This window comes from Vombatus ursinus, unplaced genomic scaffold, assembly GCF_900497805.2.
Source record: "Vombatus ursinus unplaced genomic scaffold, bare-nosed wombat genome assembly UNPS02015255.1, whole genome shotgun sequence".
In the NCBI taxonomy this organism is placed as follows: Eukaryota; Metazoa; Chordata; class Mammalia; order Diprotodontia; family Vombatidae; genus Vombatus; species Vombatus ursinus.
The window spans coordinates 3,663,004-3,678,702 of NW_020955033.1; the positions used below are offsets into that span (position 1 = coordinate 3,663,004).

At 36.8% G+C, this 15,699-nt stretch overlaps 1 protein-coding gene across 1 annotated transcript in view; it reads left to right on the top strand.

Annotated features, from left to right (window-relative positions):
• Positions 1 to 15,699, top strand: part of LOC114031871 (peroxidasin-like protein) — a 475,034-nt gene that overhangs the window by 264,256 nt on the left and 195,079 nt on the right. Inside the window, exon 4 of the mRNA XM_027847056.1 lies at positions 11,503 to 11,574. Within this exon, the coding sequence (XP_027702857.1) occupies positions 11,503 to 11,574 (72 nt within the window). The remainder of the gene's footprint in view (positions 1 to 11,502; positions 11,575 to 15,699) is intronic.

The following is a 15,699-nucleotide window of genomic DNA, read 5'->3' on the forward strand; positions in this document are numbered from 1 at the left end:
TCTATCTATCTATCTATCTATCTATCTATCTATCTATCTATCTATCTATCTATCTATCTAATATATCTATATCTATATCTATATATCATATTACAAGAGCTAGCCTCAAACCAGGAAGGCCTGGGTTCAAGTCCCACAGATGACATAGTGGCTATGTAACTCATGGCAAATCTCTTAATCTTTCTGTATTCTGTACTCTAGCAATTCTCTAGGATTATAAATTTCAGAGAAAGTGGAAATCTGCATTGGTAGAGGGAGTTTCCGCATCTGAGAGTTTCCTACAATAGTTCCAGTCCTAGAGGAGCTACAAATATGGTGGGGTGATTAGGGCTGTGTCCCAAGGCTCTGAATCAAGACGGGCACTGACTTAAAAGCATATTGATGGCATTTGCAGTCCTTCAGCATTATAGAGACAACAACTAGGCTTTGTTCCCAGTAAGTGCAGTGCAGAGTGGATATATACTTCAACCCAGCTATAGATCATGTCATCTCTGAGTTATGATTTAAGAACAATAAGTTAAAATTAGAAGCTACTAGATGGTGGGTTGGAGGGAGTTCCCTGTCCCTTAGTACCAATGACTTTATGCCAAGCATCTAGGTCTTTATCTCTGCCTACTGCCAGACTCACCTGAGGACATTCTTTGTGCTGTTTGTGTGGCACACAGTATGTAGATCTTCTAGGTGTAAACATTCCTACTTTTGGCTTTGATGTCTAAGCTTGTGCTAGGTAAACATCATTGGGATACAAAAGGGCAGGATATGACCCCTGTCCTCAAAGAAATTATAATCTCTTTGGGAAAATAAGACACATGAACCAGCAAAGGGGATGAGGCAAATTACTACTAATACTAATTATAACAATAGCAACAACAATAATAATAGCTAATAATATAGCATGTTATATATGGCATTTATATAAAGTTTGTAAAGTACTTTGCATATTACCTAATTTGATCCTCACAACTCTGTATGATTAGTGCTTATTAACACCATCTAATAGATCAGAAAACAGACCAAGGGAGGTAGGGTGATGACTGTAAATACTTATTGACTTTATCAGGGACACCCAGATAGTAAGTATTAGAAAATTTAAGGACAGGATTATATAGTACATACAGGGTATGGGCTCACGAACTTTCATAGTAAAGAGAAAGCTTGAGGTTGAGAGCACTTGGGGGAGGCTGCAAGAAGGACCCATTCAAGTACCCTGGTCCTCAGCTTTGGAAAAGTAGAAGGGACAAAGAAGGGCCATTGCAGGCAAACTTGAGTCCAGCTAGGGAGGCAGGCAAGAATTTGCAGTAATGATGGAACTATGAAGAATCCTTCCTATTAACAATAAAGGGTGATACCAGGTAGTTTGTGGTCCTGAAGGGTTTTTGCACAGTTCTGCCTGGAAAGAGGGCTGGAACTAGGTAACCTCTGGAGGGTCTTAACAACTCTCAGATTTTTTGTCTTTATAAACTTGAATAGCTTATCATTGTTCTACTTGTATTTTCCCCCTTCTGTCTTCATGATCTATTTTTGAAAAAGGGAAAATTTATTCTAATCGCTATCTGCATTAAATAACTTATGAGTGGTACACATGGTTGGCATCATGCCCAGAATTAGAGGAAGGGCAGAAGGGAATCAGAGGGAAACATTTGCAGCTAAGATTCCATTCCATGAATACCATCCAGCAAAAAGGAAGAACTTGTAGAACATACACATTGTGCAAATTGGCTTGGGAAATGTCACTATTCGGGTATTTTATCTTTTTTCCCCTTGGTTATTTCATTTTTAAAAATTTTGCTTTTTAAATATTGTGATAGATTATTACCTCCCTTGAATAAAATTTCCTTATGGCTATTGTGCTTTAATTTCACTGATGCAGATGAATTGTGTTGTTAGTGAAGGTGTGATGCTCCCTGTGTTTCTCTTTTCTGGCTTTTCTAGCTTTCAGTGTTAGAAAAATAAAGAACATGTGGTAAGAAGCTGTTTAAATTTGAGCTCTCAGAGCTGTAAAGCTCCTGTTCCTTGGGGAGACTTCTGACTTTTTTCAGAGCAAGTGAAAAATAATCTCCCCAAATGAAGAAAGAAATATCTTTTCTTTGTCTACCTTTTTAGGTCTTGGGTGGGGGGAGGATGAGAAAACTCTTCCTCATTTAGTATTTCATAGGTATCTATATGATATCCACTGAGATCTAAATGGAGAAGACATTTGATATTGAAAGAATTTTTAAAATTTGATATTTAAAAGTGCAGCAACAAAGAATAGAACTTTATATATGAAAGGGGTCATAGAAATCATCTGATCCAAACTTTTCATTTCATTGGTAAAGAAACAGAGGCCCAGAAGGAGAAATGATATTTTTAAGGTTGCATAGCTGTAAATGGCAGAGCCTAGGATTCAAAACCAAGGTTCTTGATTCAAACCAAATTCAGTGTTCTTTCCATTACGCCTCACTGCTTCTTTGGGAGATTAAATCATGGGAAGAGATTTTCTTGTGAACAATTTAAAAATATATTTGTGTAGCTGGGGGTTGATCTGAAGCAGTTCCCTTGGACTGAGCTCATGGAGCTCCATGGAGAGGTACATGGACTTTTGCTGAAGGGAATGTGTGATCAGAGGCTCCTGGTTGTTCCTTTAGTCTCTGTGATTGGAGAGAGGTCAGGAAAAGACAAAAGATGATCAGTGACTAAACTAGAAAGAGTCTCCTACTCTCTATCATATTTCATTTTTATCATATATCATTTAGTTCAGCATATTTTCCATTTTATAGATGAGGGAACTGAGGCAGAGAGAGATTGAGTTCTTTGCCCAGGGTCATATAACTAGTGTCTGAGGGAGGATTTATTGTTATTTGTTTTTAATTTTAAAAATTCATTCATTAATTTATTTCTTTGATTCTCTTTTTTTTGCATTGTGTGCAGCAAATTTTTACCTTCCCTCTAACTCCCTCCTCTTCCATTGAGAAGGCAAGTAATATGATATCAATTATACATGTGAAGTCATGAAAAAATTTCTGTATTAGCCATGTTGCAAAAAAAAAGGCAAGACAAATAATGAAAGTAAAAAGGTATGCTTCAATCTGAGATCTTTCTAAGTCCAAGTCCAGTGTCCTGAGCCACCTAGCTTCCTCATTCTTGGTTTCTGAACCATGTCTTCCAAGATTTTAATCATCTTCATTTATTCCCATGTTTACATTGAAATCACCAAGTGTCCAATTTATGTTTAATTTTGAAAAGTGTTATTGAGTTCTTCATATAATTTATTTACCTTTTTATCTTCTAAAACACATATTGGTGCATAAGCTGTAGTTATTTTTATTATGGTCTTTTTGCAAGTACTTATGAGGACTGCAATGTAAGATGACAAAATAACTCATTAAATTACATTTCTTTTTGTCTTTTGTTGAATGATAAAACCAGTTCTACCAACTTTCAGAGGCAGTACGAAGTAGTAGACAATGACCTCAATTTGAAAACATAGGACTTATTTTCAAATCCCTGCTCTACCTTGTATGGCTTTGATTAAGTCATTTCTTCTCTTTGTGTCTCAAATTCCTCATCTGTAGTGAACTATAGATGGTACAATGGATAGAACACTAGCCCTAGAGTCTCTTCCTGAGTTCAAATCTGGCTTTAGACACTCACCAGCTGTGTGACCCTGGGTAAGTCACTTAACCCTGTTTGCCTCAGCTTCCTTGTCTATAAAATGAGCTGGAGAAGGAAATGGCAAACCACTCCAGACAAGAAAGTTCATGGAGAGCTGAAATGACTGAACAACAATAGGGAACTAAATGACCTTTAAGTTCTTTTCTAGCTCAAAATCATCCCAATAACTAATTTCTTTGCCTCTACCTTTGGTAGAACCTGTAAGACATGGTTCTACTGAACCATGATTTCTTATTTCTTATGGCTTTGCTTGTGGTAAGAATGTTTAGATCAATAACTATCAATAACCAGTACGTCCCAGTCATTATGCATTGGACAAGAACATCAAATTCAGAATACCAACAGCTAAGCTAATGTTTTTAGATTATCTAAAAATAGTATTATTCTTGGTACCTCCTGATCCTTTTTCTAGCATTATGACACTGTGGCTGGAGAAACACCAAATCCTGTTCTGAGTTAGTTTTATATAGAGTTATAAAAATAACCAGAGACATTGGACATCTGGAGGGTGCTAATATAAAGAGAATTTAAGAAACTCAATTTAGCTTTACAGATGAAAAAAAAAGTCTTGTGTGAATAGAAGTGTGGTAGACCCTTTGAGGGATACAAAGATATTTCAGACAATGTCCCTGGCCCTTCAAGTGCTTACACTCTGGTAGAGGAAATAGATAAGTACACTAATAACTCTGGTACTTGGTTTAAATAAAGGTAACTGAAGAGCTTGAGAAAAGGAACCTGGCCTACAAAATGATTAAGAGTTTAGGTCCTCAACTGAGATTAGAAGACATCAAAGTAGGAACAATCCGGGATTATGTAAATATAAACACCAAATAGGCTAATGTCGAGAATAAAAGAAATCATAAGCAGAACTTGAATGACCATTCAACCTTTATTCCCTTGGAGGTCCACAAACATGTTTCTTAAGCCAGTTTTGTTAGGAGCCAACAAGTGAATCCTTACTGGCTTTAGTCCTGGTCACCACAAAATAATATTGCAAGAAAAAAAAAACAAAGCAAAGTGTATCTGCATCCTATAAAAATAGTTGGTGGGTGACCATTCTTTGTTTTTCTTCCCTTTTGTGTCCAACTTTAATTTCTATGTCTCTGTGAATTTTTTTTAAACAAATTTCATTTCTAATATGTGAGACATTACATTTCCCTGGAAAATCCAGAGGTTTTATAAAAATTCTCCAAGGGATAGCTCACCTACATATGCCAATGGAAGACAACAAATTGATGGACATGTTCCTCCTAATGTTTATGCTGCTAATCTTCACAGTTAATGAGCAATGATGAAGACTCATGAGGGAAAACAGATGCTGTGCGTTTGACATACTGAAAGTCCTTTTCTCCTTATCAAAATGAACTAAAATAAGAATTGTCCTTGGCACAACCAAAATACACTTTTCAAAATTCAATTTATCAGGGAAGGAATTTTGAAGCTGTAATTTAATAAATATTTCTTTCTAGGAAAATATGAGTACTTGTTTCCCTCTTACAACATCACATCTAATTTTCCTTCTAACTCCAAGATTTTGTGTTCTAAGATTCTTCAAAATCTTTTGGGGGTTGGCTTTTATCTCTACAATGGGAAAGCATTTCTATGGAACATGATTGTCAGCATAACTTGGGTGATGTCTCAATACTTAATGCACTAAAGTGATTTGATTGGATTAAAATAAATTTAATCTTCATCAAAAGTGCATAAATATTTTTGTAATGGAAAAGATACTTCTTGGCTGTTTTAAGGAAATATCTGCCATGGTTGTTGTATTCTTGGAGTTGACATCTCTGGCAATCACTTTTCACCTTATGTCCAAGATGAATAAAGAATTAAAGGAAAACATGAGTCAAGTTTATGACTCCTAGTACCATATAGCTGAAATAACTATAGTATTGGAAGGTTGGAAGATAATCTCTAAGGAAAATAGATTAGAGAACAGTCAATATTTGTTCGTATGTAACATTAAACTTCTATTGGGTTAAGTCATATGGAGACTTTTCCAGATAGAAGTAGAGAGATGCTACTGATGAAACCTAACTTCTAACCAATATTTTGTGAATTTTTTTCAAAATCATTGTTGATTAATGCTGGGAACTGCTTTGGAAAGATATGTTTGGATTTAGGAGGACTTTAGTTTAGCCCAACACCAAATGGAACTTTTAAAAAGAGAGAGATGAGCTTCTGTAAACTTTTTGCTTGCTGTAAAGGTTTATATTCCTTAACTTAAGTGTAGATTCCCTTAGTTCTAACTGAATTTTGAGTTTACAGAATGGTAAAGTCAGCTTCCTCTGTTTATTAGGTGGTCTGAGGACCTATACTTCATGGATTTGAGGGGAGAAGGAGGAATTAATCATATTAGTACACACTAACAGATGGAAAAAAAATTAAAAGGGGAAATATATTTGGTTGAGAAACATATCACTACCATAACTATATTATGTACATTTAAGAGTATTCAAATGAGGGTAATTTTCTAAATTAAGAAAACAAGAGGACTATCCCTTTCAATACTTGTTGAGAGTAGATAATGAATGTTATGCATATGTACCACTGAGGGTCAAACTAAAATGAATTCAGATATTAATAAAAAAGCCACAAAAGGACTGAAATAGAAGATTACTAATAAGTGAAATAATCAGATCAATTTTGTATCTTTTTAAAATGATCCTACTTGTAGTTATTTAATTTTGTCTTATAATTGCCTAAGTCATGATCCTTTGTCTCTGAACTTAAATCAGAAATTTATTTGGCCTGTAATGAGTTAAATTCAGAAATCCAGTTCTTCTGCTAAACTGTCCTATTCTTGTGTCAACAAAATCTGTTACCCTTGAAGGATGCAGGTGGACACCAGGGAGTCTGGTCTGGTATCTTTATGCTCCCAAGCTCTCCTTCAAGGATGATTGGTTTATTATCCAAAGAAGTTTGGTTTGCTATCTCAGTCCTTGCAGAAGCAGCTGGACTCAAACAATGAACATTTCTTCATCACGGGAGAGAAGGAAGGGGTTGCTGCTAGTCCTCATTCCCAATTCGCATTTACTCATTTTATTTCATCTATGATGCTAGCGTTTCTATTTTCTGCACTCCCCAAAACTATGAATGAGAGCTGTCCCTCTCATATGGGGTTTTTGCTTTCCTGGGGAAGCTGAGATCCTATTTATTGTTACACTTGTACTTAACTAATTAATTGATCATGCTTGGGACTTTGTGCCTCAGTCTATCTTAATTTTTTAATTGTTATATAAATAAACAAATTAAACACATGTAGGTAGACTAAACTGGCACCTGCTAGAAATCTTAACAACACCGACTGCTTTCTTTTAAGGTCCTTCAGAACAGGATCTGTGTGTATCTTTATAGGATCATAGATCTAGGTCTGGACAAGATTTTGGAGGCTGTCTTGTCAATTCCTCTCATTTTACACTTCATTAATTCATTTAGCACCTAAGCAGGGCTTTAAATGAAGAAAGGAAGTCTTTTAAGTAGAGACAACAAAGGCATGTGTTTAGGGCATAGGGATGTACTTGTGTAAAGATACAGAAGTGGGAGATGGACTCTTGTCATTTAAACAGTCAACAAGATATTTATTAGCATTTACCATGTGACAGACACTGGGCTTAGTGTTGGGGTTACAAAAAAGACCAAGAGTTCCTGCACTCAAAGAGTTCATATTCTAATGGAGTAAAAACTGTAAAAAAGTTGTACACACAGACTATACATACAACATAAATGGAAGGAAATCTCAAAGAGGAGGTCCAAGTAGAGGTGGGAGAAGGAAAGTCCTTCTGTAGATGATGAGATTTACTCTGAATCTTCTTGTTTGTTTTTTTTGCTAGGCAATGGAGTTAAGTGACTTGCCCAGGGTCACATAGCTAGTAAATGTCAAGTGTCTGAAGCCAGATTTGAACTCAGGTCATCCCTAACTCCAGGGCTGGTACTCTATCCACTGCACCACCTAGCTGCCTCAAATTTACTCTGAGTCTTGAAGAAAACCAGATAAGCAAGAGGTAAAGGTGAGAAGGGAAGGCATTTTAAGTGTGGGTTATAGTCAATACAAAGGCTCAAGGTGAAAACTGGAGTGTCGTGTTGGAGGAATTACAAATACGTCAGTATATCTGTGTCATAGAGGACATAGAGTAAAGTATGAAAAGAAGGGGCCAGATTGTAAAGGGCTTTAAATGACAAACAGAAGATTTTATGTTTGAATTTTAGAGGTAATAGAGAGCTCCCAGAGCTTATTGAGTAGGGGTGTGTGTGTGTGTGTGTGTGTGTGTGTGTATGTGTATTTGTGTACATTTGTGTGTGTGTGACATGATAAATCCTCTTCTTTAGAAAAATCACCTTGGCCACTGAGTGAAGGATGAATTGGAGTGGAGAGAGACTTGAGGTCAACCACAATGGTACAGCAATAGTTAATGCATGAGGAGATGAGGTCTTGTACCAGGGTGGTGGTTGTGTGTAGAGAGGAGAGAATGTATGCAAAGAGATGTTGTCAAAGTAGAAGTGACAAGATGGCAACAGATTATATATGTAGGGTGAACGTGAATGAGGAGCTGAGAATGATACCTAGTTTGAAAGCCTGGTTTCCTTGAGATAATGTAGCCCTCTACAATAGGGAAGTTCAGGGGCAGCTAGGTGGCACAATGGATAGAGCACTGGCCCTGAAGTCAGGAGGACCTGAATTCAAATCAGGCCTCAGACCAAATACTTAACACTTACTAGCTGTGTGACTGGGCAAATCACTTAACCCCAATTGCCTTTAAAAACAAACAAACAAACAAACAAACAAACAAACAATAGGGAAGTTCAGAAGAGGGGAGAATTTGGAAAGAAAGACTGTGAATTCTGTTTTGGACATGTTGAGTTTGAAATCCCTACATGATATATATTTTGAGATGTCCAAAAGGCAGTTGATGAGATGAGAATGAAGAGGTTAGGGCTGGGTATCATTTGCAGAGAAATATTTGAACCCACGGGAGCTGAAAAAATCACCAGGTGAGATACTATAGAAGTAGAAGGTCCAGCATACCTACAGTTAGTGAGCATGACTTGGATGACAGATCTTATGAATGGGAAGTAGCTAGGTTTGACTAAAATAAAGAGTATTTTAATCAGAGTAATACAAAATAAGACTGAAAACTGAAGAAGGAACCATATTATGGCATACTTAAAATGCCTGACTGAGGAGTTTATGTTTTATCTAAGGCATTTTTATATGATAGTCCTGCTCTGGCCTGGGATGCCAACTTCTGAAGTATTATGTGAGTATTTGGGGCACCACAATTTAGGAAAACCATTCAGAACAGGACAGCAAGGATGGTGAAAGACCTTTTATTAGTGCCATACAAAAATAGTTGAAGGAACTGGGGATATTTAGGCTAGAGAAGACAAGGTTCATGAGGGACATTATAGTTTTGAAAGGCTGTCATGTATAAGAAGGATTCCATTTGTTCTCTTTCTCCCCAAAAGAAAGAACCAAGAAAAATAAATGGGAATTACCAAAAAGAAAATTTAGGCTTGATATAGATAATAATATCCTAACAAGTAAAGGCATCTAAAAGTAGAATAGACAGGCCAAAGTGGAAAAACTTGTGGAATTGAGTCAATAGAAAGATAATGGTATCATTAACAGAAGTGGAAAAGTTGAGAGGAAGGATTGAATTTTAGGAATTAAGTTGGGTTCTGTTTTGGACATGCTGAGTTTGCAATCACAGATGATAATTTCAACAGTAAGTGTTCATATGTGTAATCCTGATTATAGTCAACTTGGGACTCTCATCCATAACAGCTATGTGACCCTGGGCAAGTCACTTAACCTCTCAGTGCCCTCAAATACCTCTCTTAATATTACAGTTGTATAGGGGCAGCTAGGTGGCGCAGTGGATAGAGCACTGGCCCTGAAGTCAGGAGGACCTAAGTTCAAATGCGGCCTCAGACCAAACACTTGGGACTCACTAGCTGTGTGACCCTGGGCAAGTCACTTAACCCCAATTTCCTTTAAAAAAACAATATTACAGTTGTACAGCCTTTGCTGACCTGCATCGGTAGATCTGCATTTCCTCACTAGAAGTTCTCTATAACAATGAAATTACAGGTCCAGATCTCTTCCTGACAAAAACAAAAAAGTGTATGAGTACTTAGACACAACCATTTGAAGAGAATTAAAGAAGGCTTAATTTCCTTTATTTTGTTCCAAAATTTTTCTACCCTGCCCTCTCCCCTTTATCCTAAGGGTATTCTTCACATCCAGATCTCCTGGAAACAGCGTTTATGGGTTTCTTTAATATATCTTAAGCCCAGAAATGTTCTCTGGCCAAAATAGTTGGTGAAGAACTAATTAAAGAGAACACTAAAAGCGAGGGAAAGGCCAGCTACCCTCACATGAATCTGTTCCTTTTTGGTGAAAAAAAGGTCACCTTTACCTAATATGGGTAGAGAGTCTATTTAAGTCATTAAATCCTTGACAATTTTTAAAATACTAGTCACATTTGGCATGCTAAACTTTTTTTTTTCTTTTTATCACATTATCAATGGATTTAGAGAATGTTCAGTAAGTCTACTTATGTAATTGATTTAATAAGGATTCTGTGTAAGAATGGCATCAAAAAGATCTGGGTTTTCTTGAAGTAGAATATGGAATTCAACTACCTTCTACATCAGGGGCCCTGAACCTGAGGTCCGTGGACGACCCCTTAGCCATTTGTGGTTAGTGAACCTAGATAAGAAAAAAAATACATCCTAATTTTCACATTATTTTAACTCTAACTGAGCTTTAATCAGTGTGTCGATATGCTAGTGTGAAAATTTCCCCCACAAATGCAGATCACAGGGGTAGCTAGGTTTCACAATGGACAGAGCACTGGCCCTGGAGTCAGAAGGACCTGAGTTCAAATCTGGCCCCAGACACTTGACACTTACTAGCTATGTGACTCTGCCTGGGTAAGTCACTTAACCTCATTGCCTAGCAAAAAACAAAAACAAAAACAAAAACAAAAACAAAAACAAAAACAAAAACAAAAACAAAAACAAATGTATATCACAGTCCACCTATGACAGTAGAGGATCGCATCAGTCAGTACTTAAAATAATTCAGATGATTCACTGGAAGGTCAAACACTGAAGCTGAAGTTTAAATACTCTGGCCACATGACATGAAGATGGGACTCATTGAAAAAGACCTTGATGTTGGGAAAGATTGAAGGTAAAAGGAAAAGAGGATGGTATAGGATGAGGTGGATAGATAGTGTCATGGAAACAACAAACATGATGGTGGAGGACAACAGGGCATGGTGTGCTATGGTCCCTGTGGAGTTAGACAAGACTGAATGACAGAAGGAGGAGGAGGAGGAGAACACCAACAGCAACAGCAACAGCAACAGCAACAGCAGCAACAACAACAACAACAACAACAACAACAACAACAACAACAACAACAAATGAATCCCAGCGACTTGCCTGAGGCATATAGAGGTTAAAAGACTGAGAGCTGAGGACCTGAGTTTGATCTCCCTGTCAAAACTCTTACGAGGTGTGTTATCCTGAACAGGTCATTACCTATAAAATGGGAATAATAATAGCACCTATTTCACAGGGTTGTTGTCAAGATAAAATGAATTAAGATATATAAAGTACTTTAAGGTGCTACATAAATGTTAGCTATAATAAATTATTGTTACTACTACTACCACTATTACTACTACTACTAACTTTCAAGTGCCAGAGAAATCATTTGAACTCAGGTCTTGTAGAATCCAACTGTAGAATGGTATTATTCCACACTGTCTTTACTTAGAATATTTCTACTACCTTACTATTCAAATAGTAATGTTATGTGTTTTTTTTTTTCAGGTATTTGTACAAGAACGAAATCCACACAATAGATGCCCAAGCGTTTAAAGGGCTTATATCCTTGGAACAGCTGTAAGTAATGCTAATTTATTGAAACATTGATTGAGTTCATTGAGAAGCAAAACAACTTAGTGTTTTTTTCCTATAAAGTTCAATTGTGAGACTACAAATTTACACATATATGTATCTATGAATATATAACATGCCTTTTAAGTCTTATGTTCAAATTATGTCATATTCTGTGAATAACTCTATAAAAATTCTTATGTGTGTTACTTTAGTATTTTCTTTTAAATAAAAGTTGTAAGTATTGAAAGTTAAAATGGACCTTAGAAAGCCTCTAGTTCAATTCCTTATCAGATTTAGAGCTGGTAGGAAGCTTAGAAATCATCTAGGTCAACCTACTCATTTTACACATAAGGAAATAGAGCTAGAGAGGTTATATCACTTGCCCAGTGTTACTATGGACAGTATATATGTGATCCAGAACTCAAACTCAGGTCCTTCAATATCAGTCACCCCCTGATCCCATGATAGCTTGCTGATCTCCTTCATTTTACAAAGGAGGGAGCTGAAACCTAGAGCAGTGAGATGACTCACACTGTGGTGTTGCCAGTGAGGGCTCCTAGCTAAATTTCCAGTCCAATTTTCTTTTTGCTACATAAAACTGATAATGTGAAAACTATGCATGATGCCCCCGCAAACTGGCAAATCACTATCAGAACCCCAGGATGAAATATAAATCTCACTATGAGAAAAATCAAATTAAGCTAATAAAGCCACCGAAACAAAATTAGATATTTTATTCCAGATTTTTTCCATGATGCCTGAGTGTTTGTGAGACAAATCCTTCTGCTATATTTCAAAGCATTGTCCAAGCTGACCAGAGCTTTTGAGACATGCTTCCATTGAGTAACAATCCTTGTTTATGGTGTTTGCATGAGAAGCTTTAAGACATCATTTGTTATTTATGTACAGTTCTTAATAGGACTTTAATAGCAGAAATCTGTGATTACTGGCTTGAGGGAAACCTGGTTTAATAGCAGTACGTAAGAAAAGACCTGGGGATTTTAGTGGACTGAAAATTTAATATGTCAACTCTGTGGGGTGGCAGTCCAAAAAGCTAATCTTTTTTCTCATCTGTAAAAGAAAGATAAAAATAGCACCTACCTCTCAGGGTTGTCATGAGACTCAAGTGAAATAACAGCTGCAAAGTGCTTAGCACAGTGCCTGGCACACAATAGGCACTATATACATGTTAGTAATATAATAATATTATCCAATCATTTATTTAATTTATATTATTTATTAACTATTATTTAATAATAATTATTATTCGTGCCACCTTAGGTTGTGCCCATACCCAGGTGAGAAGTGTTGTACGGTACGGACTTTGGAGTGAGAGGATTTAAGTTCAAACCCCACTCTGGTACTCACTACATATCTGACTCTGGGCAATTCACTTAACTCCCTTGGAGCCTCAGTTTCCTCATCTGCAAAATGAGGGGGATGAACTTTTCCCTTCCACCTTCTCTGCTACTGTCAAAGGCAACACCATCCTCCCTGTCCAACAGGCTCACAACCTAGTTGCTATCCTTGACTCCTCACTCTCTTGAATCATGCCCCCCTCACATCTAGCCTGTTGCCAAGGCCTATTGATTTCACCTTTGCGATATTTCTTGAATACTCCCCCTTCTCTCCTCTGTAACTGCCACCTCTCTGGTGCAGGCCCTGATCTCCTCATGCCTAGATTACTGCAGCGGCTGCTGGTGGGTCTGCCTGCTACAAGTCCCCTCTCACTCCAATCCATCCTCCACTCAGCCGCCTAAGTGATTCTTGTAAAGCACAGGTCTGACCATGTTAATCTTGTCCGACTCCCCCAAATCAATAAACTCCAATAGCTCTCTGTCCATTCAAGGATCAAACACAAAATCCTCTGACATTCAAAACCTTTTATAGCCACCCTGCATGCCATGGCATCACTTCCCTAATGTCGTGGTCCTTTTCGGGAACAAAGGACAAACAACATCAGCAACAAACAAAACCAGTCTTCTTTTACCTTAAACACCTCCATTTAATTCTTTGATTCAATGACAATAGCCTCCTAGCCGTTCTTTGAACGAGATACTCCATCTTAGTGCTGGCCATTTTCACTGGCAGACACCATGCCTGGAATGTCCTTCCCCTTCATCCCTGTCTCTTTGCTTTCCTGTCTTTTTTCAAGTCCCAGCAAAAATTCCATCTTCTACGGGAAGCCCATGCCAACCCCTCCAATTCTAGTGCCTCCCCTCTCTTGATTATTTCTTAGTGGTCCTGTATTGAGCTTGTTTATAATAGTTGTTCGCATCACCCTTCATCAGGGTGATGAACTCCTCGAAGTCAGGGGTTGTCTTTTGCCTTTCTTTTTATCCCTAGCACTTAGTTTTGACTTTATAGGCCTCACACCTAGGTGTCTTATACATGGCAGGTGCTTAATTTATGCTTATTGAGTGGAACTGAAAAGAAATAGGATTGCTTTTATGTATATTGCATTCTTGTCCCACATCTGTATATGTTGTCTCCATTGTTTTAATTTGGGTCACAATCTGATTTAAAGAACACCTATGGTCCAGTTAAGTATGAAAAATCTATTTGATTAACATAACATTTTATATTATACTCTACAGTTAAGAAAGCCTTTTCATAACAATCCCACAAGGGAGATGACAAGGTAGTTATTGTTATCCCATTTTGCAAGTGAGGTAACTGAGGCTCAGAGAAGTTGACTGTTCAAGGTTTTACCAGTGCTGGGGTTAGAAAACCAGGTCTTTGTACTCTCTATCTAGCACCTTTTTCATTAAAGCTACACTGATATTAATCATTTAAATATGTTTACAAATGTTTTATAAATATTTAGCATAGTAAAAGGCCTAATTTCTATTTAAGATGCACATAATTCCCATCATTAAATATTTTAAATTCTAAAAATAATTGACTCTTTTTATTGTCAATGAGTAATGCTGTACTCATTTTTTTAGATGCTGTGGAAACATGCAATTTTAATTTCTATTTTTAAAGCACAGTAACACTCATGCTTTCTTATGTTGGCCTCCAAAGAAAGAGGTTTGTTGTTAGCTAAAAATTTCATATTCAGTTTTTCATTTAGAATATAATTGGTTATGTTAATCCTAGCTCTGAAAGCCAAGTTTGTTTTGGACTATGTCTACACAACTACAATAGATACAGGTAACACAAACATTTGGATAGTTCAATTCCCCTTGAACCCTCACTACAGCCCCAAGTGGCAAGGCTTAGAAATAACATGGTTGTCATTTGCAAAATTGTTAAAGATGCTATGTCAAACTGCCCTGATTCTGCCTCACTGATCCAAAATCAACCTTTGACAGTAACTTAAGGCATGTTTTGAAGATGGCATTTTTAGTGCAATGTCTCAGACATTTGGTTTATTTTTAACAGTAAAAGTTCTATAACTGGAGCCTGTTTCAGGGACATGTGTCAATAGGACTGTTTCCCTTATGTTGGCCATGAAAAAGGAAGTTATGATTAATTAAAAAAATCATTATTGCCTTTTGTTTCTAGACCATAGGCATTTCCCACAATCCCCACCCCAATGGGTTTTCCTTTGTAACAAAGAAAACAGATTTAAACAAAACTGATTGACATAGTAACAAGCAATGTGTACCTGATTCCACCAGCATAGTCTTCCACTTCTTTACAGAGAACCAGGAGGTATATTTCATCATTAATTTTCTAGAATCAAGATTGGTCATTGTAATTTATCCGAGTTCAACTACCTTGAATGTCATTTTAACTAAAGTTATTATAATCCCAATGCATGTTGTTTTCCTAGCTTAGTTTACTTTATTTTTATTAGTTCATTCAAATCTCCCCAAGTATCTGAATTTCTCATATTGAAGGGAGGGAGAGGAGAAATAGAGTAAGAAGGAGAGGGAAAATGAAAGGAGAAAAAGAGGGAAGATTAAAAAGGGGGAAGTGAAGGGAGAGGAGATACAGAAAAGAGGAGAGAAGACAACCAAATCAACAAAATTTTAAAAAGAATAAAGTAAAATAACAATAGAGAGGAAATAATTATCAGAAGCTATGATGCACAATTATATGCCAGCAAAACTGAGAACTCAAAAAGTTGGATGATCATTTCTAAAAATATAAAATGCATGAATTAACAAAATAAGAAAC